General features: G+C 35.8%; 1 protein-coding gene across 1 annotated transcript in view; it reads right to left on the bottom strand.

Moving 5' to 3' along the window:
- Positions 1 to 11,366: 11,366 nt before the first annotated feature.
- ZNF277 (zinc finger protein 277) overlaps positions 11,367 to 15,498 on the bottom strand; it is a 152,534-nt gene continuing 148,402 nt past the window's right edge. The window contains exon 12 of the mRNA XM_012550970.3: positions 11,367 to 12,234. Within this exon, the coding sequence (XP_012406424.1) occupies positions 12,033 to 12,234 (202 nt within the window). The 3' untranslated portion in view covers positions 11,367 to 12,032. The remainder of the gene's footprint in view (positions 12,235 to 15,498) is intronic.

The following is a 15,498-nucleotide window of genomic DNA, read 5'->3' as shown; positions in this document are numbered from 1 at the left end:
TCTTGTCTGTCTGTCTGTCTGTCTCTCTCTCTTTCTTTATATATATATATATATATATATATATATATATATATATATCAGGGGAAAAGTTCTGGATTGGGAGCCTAGAGTCACTGGGTTCCAATCCCATCTCTAATGTTTAATAAATCATAACCTACAGCAAATCACCTAATGTTTTGGGCACTTTAATTCTCTTATCTGTAAAGTGAGGGATTGGATTGTAGACCTCCAAAGTTCTTTTTCACTCTGAATTGGTTCTTTGAACATAGAGTTTCTGCATTTATTCTGGTTATTTTTTTTTCCTTGTAGATATTTTCCTTGCAATTAGAGTAGCTTCACACCAGTTGGTAATGGTTGTCCTGATCTCCTTCATATGATAACAAACTATGAAGCATGTGTTTTACCTGGAATCCAAGTTATGATAATAGAAAGTAACTTTTCATATAACTTCTCTAAGTAGGATCAAGCTCAGTCATATAATTTCATAGCACTTAGTTTCAATTGTTCTTGTTTCATTTACATTGTTGTTATCATTGTGGATCAATGTGTTCTTGGTTCTTTTGACTTTGTTCTGCTTTGATTTGTTTTCTCATTCTTTTCTGAATTCATCCTACTCATTTTTATCATAGCACAATATTTCATTCATGATCCACAATTTAAGTTTGATGGACATCTACTTTATTTTAATTTCAAATACTACCAATAAACTAAAAGTCTATATCACTCTGTCTCCTCTTCTGTGCAGACAATTTTTTTAAAGGGAAAGATTCAATATATGCATATATATATATATATATATTTTTTTTTTTTTTTGCTGTCAAAACACTAAGAGTCCTAAGTTTTAGAACTAGAAGAAATCTTTGAGATCATTTAGCCCAACCTGATTATTGTATATGTAGGAAGAAACTGAAGTCTGGTTTTGTGCTTGATAAGAATCAATGAAAATATAACTTTCATTGGAACAATAGCACAGGTATTAGACTAATACTTATGTCAGCAATTCTATGATTAGAAAATTAAAAGAAATATTATAAAAGTAACTAAATCATTGGGTTACAAGAGCATAATTTTAGTTCTAATAATTATTTTTTCAGGTCCTTAATTTTTCATAATTTATTTATTTTTAAAATTCATTATTTAAACATTTTGAGTGCCAAATTATATCCTTCTTTCCATGCCCTTCCCACACCCGCTGTGGAGGCAAGCAATATGATACCAATTATACATGTGCAATTATGCAAAACAAATTTTCACATTAGCCATGTTGCAAGAAAAATCCAATATCTGAAATACAATAATTTAAAATTTAAAATTTATTTTAAAGACTGGAATTTTCTATGTCACCCAAGCTGGAAGCACAGGGATTACTCACAGCTTTGTCTTGCTCTGATTAGCAAAAAAATTTTGGCTCTGTTTCTGACCTGTGCTAACTGGTTCACTTGTCTTTAAGGAACCAGCTTGCTCCCTGGACTCCTTGCTTATAATGCTTCTAGAGTTAGTGTAGACAACTAATTGGTTTAGTTAACTGTAGCTCAGAGATCTGATCTCAGTCTCTCTTAGCAGTGAGACACATAGATGAATATCCAAGTTTAAAAGTATTTTTAAACAAGATAGAGAGATATCTAGGAGTATATTCAGTACTATGTTGTTTTGGGTTTATGTGGTTTTTTTTTTCATTGATAAAAAGGAGGGACAGTGAATAGAGTCTCAGGCCTAGATTGAAATCACAGAAATCATTAAATAACAATAGTATCTAATAGCTACTTTCTTTTCTAAAATCTCAGTTATCACAGATTATACATTCATTCATATGGCGGTCTCTTACTATTCTTCTGGTTTCTCAAGGAATAGTGAAAGAGTAGAAATTGAGCAACTTTCTGTGGAGTTCGGGAGCATGACTCCTACTTCATGGATGCTGTAGCTTTAGTTATGATTACAAATTTTAGAAAGTACTTATTTGTGTGTATATATAATATACACACATGTATATGTCACATACATGCATGTGCATATACATGCCCTGTATATTGTATATCCAGATTCTGATTAGTACAAAAAATGAATCCTCAGAAGTGGTTCCATATATTAAAATTCATACAATTCCAAGGAATTATTATGTAAAATATGGTATTTGGTTCCAACCCAATAGAAAGAATCAATGTAAGTTCAAATAGTGTAACTACTTCTGGGGATTCATTATTTACACTAATTGTATTTGCTTGTATGTATGTGTATATACACACACAATATACATACATATAGATATATACATACACATATACATGTGTACATACAAGACTGTATACACGTGCATACATGTGTGTATAAATATACATGTGTGTATATAAATATACATGTGTGTGCATGTATGTATAGTTATCTTTTTTAATGTACTGGTTTCCAATTTCACTCCACTCTCCAAAGAATAAATCCCTGTAATTATGGTTTGAACAGAGTATACATATATATATATATATATATATATATATATATATATATATATAAATTACAGTTCCTTGGATCCTTAAAATAAAAAAAAAAAGTCAAGCCTGCAATAAGGGCTACTTTGGAAGTTCCACCCATGCTATAATTACCTATCATTTTGTTGTATTATAATGTTGTTCATTAAAGCTATCATGTTGTAGGGGTTAGAGAGCTGGCTTTGGAGTCAGGAATTACTGAATTAAGAAGCATCTGGTATATGTTCACTCTGCATCAGGTTCTGTCTAAGACCATGGGCTTACAAAGTCAGGAGCAATTAGTGCTTAAACAGTTTCGTTGGAACACAGATTAATAATAATAGCTATTAATAATCACTAATACAGTGCTTTAAGATTTACAGAACACTTTTTATATGTATTATATCATTTTATCTTCAAAACAACCCAGAGTAGTTGGTGCTATCCCCATTTCACAGGTGAGGAAACTGAGGCAGATGGCAGGGTGGGTGATTTTTCTGAGAGTCACATAACTACAGGGTGTGAGGCTGGATTTGAATTCAGGTCTTCCTGGCTCTGGGTCCATCATTCTATCTTTTGTATCGCCTTGGGTGGAAAGGAGAAGGATGGAAATGTAGGCTAGGTCTAGGTAGTAAAGAGCATTAGATGCCAGACCAGAGGCGTATTTGATTCTTCAGGTAACTGGTTTACATCAGGGACCTAGAAAGACCTAGATTCAAGTGCTGCCCTAGACATATATTGACAATATCAGTCTGGGCCAGTTATAAATTCTCAGTACCATAGGCAAATTTGTAAGACTAAATTAGGGAGCAACTGGATGGTGCAATGAATGGGTAGAACACCAGCCCTGGAGTGAGGAGGACCTAATTCAAATTTATCCCCCAAAATATAACATGATCTAGCAGTGTGACCCTGGGCAACTCATTTAACTCTAATTGCCTTGCCAAAATAAATAAATAATAAAATAAAAAGACTAAAATGGAAAGCATGTATGTTTGCATTAGAAGAGGTAATTTTCTTACCAGGAGTTCTCTATATTTGAAAAAAAAAAAAAACAAACTAGTTTGATTTAAAATTTAAGTTTTTTAATGACTTAAGGGATAGGGACCTGGTCTTGAGTTAGGAAATCTGAGATTAAGTCCTGCCTGTATTGGTTGACAGCCTGTGCAAGTGTTTAACCTTTCATTTCCTCAGCCAACTCTAAGAATGGATAGGACCCTGGATCTGGGATGAGAAAGACTTGAGTTCAAATCCTGCTTCAGTTATTTACAATGTGACCCTGTGAGTCAGCTAGCTTCTGTCGCTTTCAGTTTCCTCATCAATAAAATGGAGATAATACCTATTTTCTAGGGTTGTTGTAAGGATAAAATGAGCTCAAATTTGTAAAATGTCTTGCAGACTTAAATATGTTATATAAATGCTGTTTATCATCATCATTATCTAAGATCTGCTTTTGTAGAAGTTTCCATATTAGATGATTTCCTATACTCATGAAATCAGAAATGTTGATTTTTCCCTAATACTTTCTCCTCTCCAGAAGTTATTTTGTGTAAAATAATTGTCACTGCTGTTCTTAATTTTATTTTACAGGATCATTCTTATTTTGGGGTTTATTTGAAAGCACTCTGTCCAGTAGTTTTTACTGACTTAATTTTCCTAATGAGCTAATCATATTGGTGAAGAGCCTTCTGCTTAAGCTATCAGAAAGACTGAGTGAGACCCAGAAGTTAAGAAGCTATGGTGAAGTCACATACACAGTACTTAAAATGATGTCCAAGTCATTGCTTGGCTGACCAGATTTATGTGCCATGTCTTTTGTGAATCTCGACACCACTCACGTTCCCTTGGCAAGTTTTTTCCTACAGACCCTAGTTATTAATGCAGCTCCTCCTCTTTATTTATCCTGTTTTCCTCCTTGAGTGACCAGGCTCCCTCAAGCAGACAACTACCTGTTCAGAATGCCAAAGTATTTAGAATTTGCTTATTGCTGCAGGAATATCACCTCAGATTTTCTGCAATGGGCATTTATGAAACCATTACATCTCTTTTAAGTGTTTTTCAAAAATATGGGTTATATGCCATCCATTTTCACAAATAAACTGAACATTCCTTGACAGTGGCAACATCCTGCATATATTCCAACAGCTTGATCCAAATGCAAGAGTCTGTGAAATTGGATAAACTTGTATAAAAATGGATGCAGAAAACTAGCCCTCCCTCAGAGAGCATCAAACATTATTATGCATTTCAAAATGCAGTTTGAGAATGCTCCCAGAAGCTCAGACAGTAAGGAAATTGTGTGATGTAAAACTCTCGATGATCTGAGGTCTATGGAGACCTCATTCTTTAAGTAAATAAAAACCAAACAGAAATCAGGGAAATAAAAAGCTAGAGTCAATTATAACAGAATTAAATTGCCAAAGGTGAGGGAAGGCAACATTCAAACATCCATTAGCATGGTTGATCAAGCCAAAAATAACAATCTTGTTTTCATTTTGGCAAATGTATTTGAGCAAAATTTTGCAATGGTTGTAACATGTCTTTTTATGTTGAATTCAGTCTGCAAAATAGGGCTACTAACACTCATAAACCTGTTAAATTCTCTTTGCTCCTTCTTTTCTTTGTACAAGACTGTTTCTGTGTGTGTATATCTATATATGTATGTCTATTTATATATATGTGTATATACTTATATATATGTACCTGTTCTCTTTTGTAATATAAATATTATTTATACCAAGATCATCAATAGAAGGCCTGTATCTGTTTTCCCTCAATCTTATCTCAAAAGGGTCAATCATTTCAATCAACTGACTATTAAGTGTCTACTATATGCATGGTACTATGATACTAGATACTGGGGAAGCTCTAAAGATTAGTTCCTTGACTAGATAATTATAATTTCCTTCCCTATGCCTTCAGATATGCCCAAGTCTTCCTTCTCCTTATAAATCCTTCACTAGTCCCTGCCAGTTTCTCAAGTTATTATCTTATATCTCTCCTGTCTTTCTTAGTTCAATTCCTTAACAAAACTGTCTGTAGCTCTTGTGTTCACTTCCTTTCCTCTTATTCTTTACACAACCCTTTGCAATCTGGATTCCCACCTCATCACTCAATTGAAACTGCTCTCTCCAAAGTCACCAATGATTTAATGACCAAATCTTATGGTCTTTGCTCATTTCTCATCTTTCTTGACTTTTCTGCTGCATTTCACCTTATTTACTACTTCTTCTTCCTGGATATTCCTTCCTTTTCTGTTTTCTTTTTTTTTAATCAAAGCTTTTTAATTTTCAAAACATATGTATGGATAATTTTTCAACATTAGCCCTTGAAAAACCTTGTATTCTAATTTTTCCCCATCTTCCCCCCACCTCTCCTCTAGAAGATAAGTAATCTAATATATGTTAAACATGGTAAAAATATATGTTAAATCCAATATATGCACACATAATTATACAATTATCTTTCTGCACAAGAAAAATCAAGTCAAAAAGGAAAAAAAATAAGAAAGAAAATAAAATGCAAACAAACAACAAAAAGAGTGAAAATGCTGTGTTGTGATTCACACAGTTCCCACGGTTTTCTCTCTGGGTGTAGATAGATGGCTCTCTTCATCACAAGATCATTGTAACTGCCCTGAATCATCTCATTGTTGAGAAGAGTCACATCCATTAGACCTAATCAGAGAATAATCTTATTGTTGTCATGTACAATGATTGCCTGATCCTGTTCACTTCACTCAGCATCAGGTCATGTAAGTCTCTCCAGGCATCTCTGAAATCATCCTGTTGGTCATTTCTTACAGAACAATAATATTCCATAACACTCATATACTGTAATTTATTTAGCCATTCTTTAATTGATGGGCATCCACTCATTTTCCAGTTTCTAGCCACTATGAAAAGGGCTGCCACAAACATTTTTGCACATGTGGGTCCCTTTCCCTTCTTTAAAATCTCTTTGGGGTATAAGCCCAGTAGTAACACTGCTGGATCAAAGGGTATGCACAGTTTGAGAACTTTTTGAGCATAGTTCCAAACTGCTCCCCAGAATGGTTGGATCCATTCACAACTCCACCAACAATGCATCAGTGTCCCAGTTTTCCCACATTTCCTCCAACATTTCTTATTATCTTTTCCTGTCATCTTAGCCAATCTGAGAGGTATGTGGTGGTGCCTCAGAGTTGTCTTAATTTGCACATTTCTGGGTTTTTATAATTACTTTTTCTACTAAATCTGTATACTCAGGGGCAGCTGGGTGGCTCAGTGGATAGAGCACCAGCTCTGAAGTCAGAAAAACCTGAATTCAAATCTAGACACTTAACACTTCCTGGCTGTGTGATCTGGGCAAGTCACTTGACCCCAATTGCCTCAGCAAAAAGACAAAAAATAAATCTATATACTCCCTAGGTTCCTTTGCTGATTAATCTTCCATTTCACTCCCCACTCTAACAGTGGGCGTTATCTGAAATTCTGTCCTAAGTCCTTATTTCTTCTCCTCCATATTCTCTCTAGTAGATTCATCAGCTCCTGTGAGTTTAACTATTATCTCTGAGATGACTCACATATAACAAAAGACCAATGAGTGTCTATTAAGTACTTACAGTGTGCCAGCCTTTGTGCTAGGTACAGGGATGCACATACAGAGAATGAGAGAATCCCTACTCTCAAGGACTAATGGGGGAGACACTAAGAACCTATATGAATTTATACAGCATAATTATAAATTAATAAATATAAATATATACACTCAAAATAGTGTACAGGGTAGTTTAGGGAGTTGAAATACTGGCAATCGGGAGGATCAAAGAAGCCTATTAAATACACTAGAGAGCATAGGGATAAAGGGAACTATCCTTAAAATAATAAGCTGTATCTAACTAAAACCAATAGCAAGCATTATTTGTAATGGCCGCTGTGTGTAAGGCAGATGGGAATGGGGAGAGATTTGAGACTCGGTATCAGTGAAGTTGTTGGAATAATCTAAGCAAGATGGAATGAAGACCTGAACGATGGTAACAGCTCTGTGATTGGAGAGAAAGGGTGAGCTGAGGGATGCTGAGGTAGAAATGATAGCATCTGGTAACCCACTGGTTGTAGGGAGTGAGAGAGGATGAGGAAGTGGTGATAAACATTGGGATTACAAACCCAGGAGGCTGGAAGGATGGTGGGTCTTCAACAGAAATAGGGAAGTTAGGGAATTGGGAAGGCTTAGGGAAGAAGATAATTGGCTCAATTTTATCTATGTTGAAACTGTTCAATAAGGCATTTGATAATGCTGAGGGATGACAATGAAGCTTGTTTACATTTGAGATTGCAATTAAACCCATGGAAACCAATGAAATTATCAAGAATACAGAATAAAGGAAGAAAAGGGCCTATCTCAGACAGAGTCTTGGCGAATATTTACCTATCTGACCCCTAATCTCTCCCATGAGCTTTAGGCCTGGATGGGCAAGTATGGAGTCCATATGTGTGAAACTGGGTCCGGGAGACATATATACAATCTGTGCTTTGGCTGTGGGTGGAGGAAAACAAGAATATATGGGGGCAGAAGGTAATGACTACCTGCCTGAGGAGCCCAGTAAACTTAGTATCAGATATTGGACATATTCAGCTCTGGAGACTACTATACCAATGTACAGATGGGACATAATCTCCATTAGTGGAGAGACTATCCACATAGATGAAATAATATGTTCCCAAAGTCCTCAGATTAGTATTTTAGAATTTATTAATCAGTCAAGAAGCATGTATTAAGTACCACATGCCAGACAACGTGTGGATGCTATGAATACAGATGTAGGGAATTTAATAATTCCTCCTTTCAAGAGCTTACATTCAATTAGAGGAGACATACATATATAAGTATATAGAGAATAAATAGCTTCAGAATAGATATAAAATAAATAGAAGTAAATGGGTAAGAACAGTACTAGTAATTGGGGGATCAAATAAGGCTTCATATGAACAGGGGTTTTAACCTTTTTTGTACCACAAACCTTTGATAGTCTAGTAAAACCTCCCATCTCAGAATGATATTGTTAAATGCATAAAATGCAGAGGATTACAAAGGTAACCTAGTATATGGAAATATAATCGCAAGAAATACTTGCAGGGAAAAAATGCACAGACCTCCTTTTCCTGCCCCACCCAAGTTAAAAACTCTTGGTATAGAAAATGATGGCTTGAAGAAGAGAGAGGTGTTTATTTTGAAGTGAAGGTAAGGGTTCAGTGTGGTATGGGGGATGAAGAGTTCAAAGGTGTGGAGATGGAAAATAAAATTTCACATGGGAGGAACAGGGAATATAGGAAGGGAAGAGATAATGAGGCTCAAAGTTAGGATGAGCCTAGTCTATAAAAGGCTTTAAAAGCCAAATAGAATTTTTATTTTATCCTAAAGGCAACAGGAAGTCAGTGGTGCTGGGTAGGAGAGTGACACGATCAAGTAAATGTTTATGGAAAATCTTTTAGCTGTGTGATAGATGCATCAGAATGAGTAGAGACTTGAAAGAGCGAATATGCACTGAAATTATATCATTTATAATTGATTAAAATGATTATTTATAGAAAAAAGGCATAATGTATAACCTATATCAGATTGCTTGCCATCTTGGGGGAGGAAAGGGAGAGAAAAAGTATGGAACTCAAAATCTTATAAAAGTGAATGTTGAAAATATCTTTACATACAATTTGGAAAAAAAGACAAAGTATTACAAAAGGGATTAAAAAAAAAAAGGATACATTGCTGCTTATTACATAAGACTTTTATGGGAAAGTCAGAGTTCACTTCTAATACCTTTTCTAAGAAAAATTTCCAAAAAATTTCACTGTAGAGTAGGTATAGAAAAGCTAATTAAAGTTCTAACAAAAAGTCTGTTAACAGGGCTAAGCCTGCCTTACTAGACAAGTTCATCAAGAGCAGGGATCATGATATACATCTTTGAGTTTTCCAGTTTCTTTTGTGTTTTACAAAGAGCATTTATTCAATAAATATCTCAGCTGAGCTATTAGGTTATGTTGAATTTTCTCTTTAGTTATTGACTTCTAAAACCAACAAGATAGGAAATGTTTGTCATCTGAAATATGATAAATTTCCTGAGACAAGAATTTTGTCCTTTTCAGTTCAATGTACCTTTTGTGGATGGAGGCATTTGTAAGTCCAGTCAGAATAAGTAAAGTGTAGCCATATTACAAGAAGTCTTGGCACTATTTTTTCCCCTAATCTGAACCAATGTTCAGAGTGTCATGATCAGGAAACTATGGAATATATGAACTCAGAAATGCATGATTATTGAATAGCTTGTATAAAGAAAACCTTTTTTTTTTTTTTGGTGTTGTCCCAATCTGAAATTTTATAGATGTCAGGAACTCTTGTTATAAAAATTTTCTGCATTGATAGAAATAGCACTTTATATGTTACCTTATTGTCTTCAAAAATATTTTTGTATCATCATGAAAAAATTTAAAAATATGCAATATTTAGTGATGAATTTCTGCTATTTAGCATTGCCTAGGAATCTTGAAATTAACAAATTTAAGAAACAATTCTTTACAAAGAAAATGAAAAACTTAGAAATAAAGTTTTTTTGACTTTCATTTAAAGTCTGTCATATAACAGGAGCTAACCTTTCTACAATTATTTGCAGGGCAAAATTCACTCCTACACCAGATTTTAAGTAAGATTAGTGTCTAATTGAGACAGTTTTCTTTTCCTCTTGGAATGTGAACTCCTGACTTTCAATGCCTAGAAAAGCAGTCTGTTTTTAGATTTCTTATACTTAAGTATACAACTGGAGCAAAAGCATCCCATAAAAGCAATCAACATTGGACCTGTGCTGAAAAGAGAATCATTTCCCTTCCAGTATCTTGAGTCATTGAAAACATTTATAAACTATATTATTTTTGTTTAATTGTTTTCAGTTATGTCTGATTCTTCATGACCCCCATTTGGGGTTTCTGTGCCAAAAAATACTGAAATGGTTTACTAGTAAATAGCTGAGGTCAAATTTGAACTCGGGTCTTCTTGGCTCTGGGCCTGGGACTCTATTGCACCACCTGTGTTTCATGTATTGCTATACTTTCATTCAAATTAGGGGTCATTATGACTTCCAAACAAAATTCAGTAAGAATTTATTAAGTGTTCCTAGCATACCATGCACACAGGTGCTGGGACAATACAAAAGTGAGATGCACTCTGCCCTCACAGAACTTATATTCTTCTGAGGGAAAACAACATAACCAGGCAAATAAATGAAAACACCATACACACACACACACACACACACACACACACACACACACAGAGAGAGAAAATTCAAAGTCCTTTCACGGGCTGGATGGGAAACCACTAATAACTTGGATGAAACTAGGAAAGGCCCCTTGGAAAGGGAACAATCAAGCCAAATCTGGAAGGGAGGTAGAGATTCCAAAAGGTAGAGGAAAGGGAGCAGGATGAAGGCAGGTGATGGAATTTTGTGCTTGAAGACCAAGCAGTCCAATTTGACCAAGGGTTGTGGAGTGGGAAGGAGAGAGACAGACAATGTGTAAAGGGACAGTTATTCTTAAATCATTGTGGGAAAACAGTTTGAAGTCAGATTTTAATGGGCTTTAAATGCAAATAAAAAACTTATAGGATCTTATCTTTAAGATGAAAACAAGTGTACAATGATTAATAGGTAGATTTTTTTTAAAGGGGCAAAAGAAGGGGGAAAAAGACTTTTGGTTGAACAAAAATAAAGATTTTTTTCTCCCATTTTCCAAAAGACCTCCTATATTTATGGGGGGAAAAATCACTCCTGATGAGGGCACAAAAAGGATTTGTTTTTTCTTGCTTCCTGTAAATGTCACTTGAGATTTTTTTCCCATTTTCCAAAAGACCTCCTATATTTATGGGGGGGGGGGGGAGAGAGGAGGGAATCTTATTCCTGATGAGGACACAAAAAAGATTTGTCTTTTACTTGTTTCCTGTAGATGTCACTTGAGTTTAGCTTTGAAGAAAGCTAGGGATTCTTTGAGGCAGAGGTAAGAAGAAAGAAGTACATTTCAAGTATGAGAGATAACCTGCACAAAGTCATGGAGAGGGGAGATTCTTGCCCTTTGCTTTCATCCCAGGAGTTCCCTTTGCCTACAGCCATCCTCCCAAGAGCACCGTGCACTGTGAAAAGCTAGCCACGTTTTGCAGAAAAATTCATGTCGCAGTTTTATTCAGAATAACTTATGTAGAAATTACAAGCATTACAAAAGAATACACAGATTTAAATAGTCTGAACTTCATTTTTCCTTAGCAGGTGATCTTAAGTCAAATAATGACCTGCTGAAATTCCATGTTTTCTCCTTTTATGACTGATCTCCCATCTAGGGATGAGGGTACCTGAGTTGGAATACTGGTACTAGTTGTTACTTCTAGTCTTCTCCAGGGTGAATCACAAAATCTCTTAGGAATTGAATTTTCTTATCTATAAAATGATGGCTTGGACAAGATGATCTCCAAGGTCCTGTTTACGTTTAAATCCTGTGTGGAACTCTGAATTGTGCTTGGGTATGAAAGCCATCCCAACATTTCTGCTGTTGGCTACAGTTTTCTCTGGCTTTTTGAACCTTCTCCTTGTAGCAACTGGTTCAAAACGCTGCTTTGTTTCAGAGCCTGCAGATTGGAGACGTCCTCACTTATGACAGGGATGCCATCTTCCTTCAGCCCCTCAGCATTCAGGTCACCTTCGCTGTCAGACAATGCACACAGCAGGGTGTCATTTTCGTAGGTTGGAAAGTAATACCTGAAAACACAACCACAAATACATTAAGAAGCCTCATCCTTAAGGGGCAATTACAGTCAGTTATAATCTATTCTGTTCTGGACAGAGCTGAAAAACTTGCCAACATTGTATGCTGAATTTCGTAAACACTGTAAGCAAGATAACATTTGAATTGTCTACACTTTATTTTTCACTGGCAGACAATCTTAAAACTGGATGATGACCAAGGACATTCTCAATGAATTCCAAAATGTCATACTTCCTTTTTCTTCCAGTCCAACTCTTTCTAATATGTGGCAGTAAAGGGAGCTTCCCTTTCCCCAAATCCTGGGATTCTTGCCCAACTAGTTTCCCTCTTTCCTTTCTGGGTCAGTTTTCCAGGTCAGTCAATCCAGATTTTCAAAATACATATGACTGAGGAGAAAAGGACCACCATAATATGCTTATAGAGGTCCAGCTGTTCCCTGGGTGACATCAAACCAAGGAGAGGAAATTAAAGGCTCTTGAATTATGGCCATATCCAATATCAAAATAATTCATGTTAGTTTCAAAATGAGCAATTAGATGATTTCAGGACACATTCCTATCCCATTTCACAGGATATTAGGGAAAGTGAAGGAGACACTGATATCCACAGCAAAGAGAAGGAATGCTTTCAAAAATTTTTGAAAAGGAAAATTGAATTAAAAACTACAGACATGGAGAAAAAGATAATAGAAGGGAAGAAAGGAGGAGGACTGTAGGGGAAGGAGGAAACAAGGAAGGAAAGAACTGAACAATCTATCTTCCAATGCTTATTTCACAATATTCCTATTTTAGTCAATCTTCTACTTATAGAGAAGAAGAATATTGAGTTTAGAACCAGTATTACGGTCCTTAAAGGTACAACTAGTATCTTTTTAGTATATATATAAACAGTATATTTGTATTATTGTATATTATATTATATTATATTGTGTATTGTATATTATATATAGTATAATCACTAGGTCCTTAAAGGTACAACTGCCTCACTTTACAGATTAGACAAGTGAGGAAGTAATGTGATTTCACCAGAATCATCCAACTAGTAATTGTCTGAGGTGAGATGACTCTTCCTGACCTCAGATTCCACGTCCCATCAGTCTTCCCCCCTTTCATCTTTGGGTTGTCCTGAAAGTCCAGAGAGCATTCCACCCAACCTCCTAGAAGGCATGGTTTAATTCAAACTTGGCTCAAGCACCACCTCTAAGGGGAAGTCTTTCTTGCTCTCCCTCCCTTTTATAGTTAGTGTTGACTTCTTGCTCCTCAGATTATCGTATATATACAGTTTTGTTTACATGTTGTATCCCCTCGGTTTAAGAGGAAAAAAAATAAAAGCTCCCTTATAGTTGGGGATATTTTTCATTTTGTCTTTGTAACCTCAGAACCCTGCCCACAACAGTTGTAGCCACATTGGAGCCGACAGAAAAGAAAGAAAAGGTTGAGACTAGAAGGTATTGGAACATTCTGGCACATTATCAGTACATACAGGTGTACCTATTGATGAATGATCAGCGATCTACTGAACTCTGAGGACCATCACTGAGTCCAAGTGATGGCTGTTCACTGTCAGAGCCAAGCCACTGATAGATAAAGGAGACTGAAAGGAGAGGAGAAAGAAAATGTAAGAAAGAAGATGGGGGAAAGAGAGAATACAGAGTACAGAAAAGTATAGAAAGGGGAAATGTTACACGCTGGTGGTCATAAGGGTGAGGATAATGGGATGTGTGGGATAGGAGGTGCTACTTCAGGCATGATTCAGCTTGTAGTTCCTTTCTCTTCCTTTTGAGGAGGGACGGGTATTGCCCAATACATACACAACATCCCGTTATGTGCTGGGCCTTTGTTACCTCAGCCCTCCTTCCTTAGGCCCATAGTTACTTGGCAATCTGAATATATCTCTAAATATTCATTTATAACAATATTCAAAGGCACAGGTCATTTGGGGGTAATTAACTAACAATGATATGGTTTTTGCAAAGTACTTGATAGTCATGATCTCCTATAATCATCACAACAGTTCTTCTAGGGAAGTTCTGTGGATATTGTCTCCTTATTTTACAGATGAGGAAAGGGAGGCTCAGAGAGGGAAAGTGTGTGGCCCTTAGCCCTGGGTCTCCTCTGACACTCTTACTGATTTGCCATAAACTATGCTGCTACTTATATGAAACCTAGTGATCTCTGGAATTCTACAGAGGGGGAAAGGAGAGAAGAAAAAAAATATTAAAGCAAAATGCAATACTCAGTATTTAGTGGGTAGAGAAACCTACAATCTTAAAATTAATTGAAAGGGATGTTGGGAGACCATCTAGTCCAGTGGTATAAAGCTCATATAGAAACAGGGGTTACTAAATCATACCCAAGAACCCCTGTTGTCTTTATAGTCACTTATAAAACCATGTAAAAATTTTATCTATTTATCTATCTCTTTCTATCTATATATCTATCTCTATTCTATTTCTATCTATATCTATCTTTATTTCTATCTATACATATATATCATCCATAATTATATAATGCATTATAAATAATATGTCTATTATATTTTGTATATTATTTGTTTTATTACCTCTTGTATATTATTTTGTCTTATTCACTTTTTATTTATTTTGCCAAACATTTCCCAATTACGTTTTAATCTTGTTTGTGCAGCATGTAGGAGAGTGGTGGACTGCATGTTTGACACCTTTGATCCAATCTGACCTCCTCCCAATATTAGCATACTTTCTATAATAGATAATCATCCAGTCTCTGCTTGAATGTTTCCATGAACAAGAAACTCGTTATTTTATGAGATGGTCAGTTCCCTGGCTAAGCTGAAATCTGCTTCCTATCTGTAACTCTTAGAATTATTTGCTCTAGTGTTTGTGCCTTTGGGAGAAACACAGAACAAATCGACGCCCACTTCCATTCGACAGTCATGAAGACATTTGGAGGTGTCTAACATGAATTCATCTGGGTTTTCTACCCACTCAGGAAGATGCTTTGTTGAAGGATGACTCTGGGAATTCAGAAGGTCCTTTCTAAGGAATCCATCTCAGGGGAGGGGTAGAATTCTGTGAACTCTAATGCAGCAAGCACACTTTGTAATGAAGCACAATGGAGAGATGGATTGATTATCTGTGGGACCTTCATCTCTCCTTGCCTCAGTTTCCTCATCTGTAAAATGAAGGGGTTGGAGAGGGTGTATATATATACATACACACACACACACACACACACACACACACAAGATCTTATACAATAGTTCTGGGATCCTCTTAA

The sequence above is a fragment of the Sarcophilus harrisii genome, chromosome 5 (genome assembly GCF_902635505.1).
Source record: "Sarcophilus harrisii chromosome 5, mSarHar1.11, whole genome shotgun sequence".
In the NCBI taxonomy this organism is placed as follows: Eukaryota; Metazoa; Chordata; class Mammalia; order Dasyuromorphia; family Dasyuridae; genus Sarcophilus; species Sarcophilus harrisii.
The sequence above is the reverse complement of the archived record's forward strand: the minus strand, read 5'-3'. Positions and strand labels throughout refer to the sequence as shown.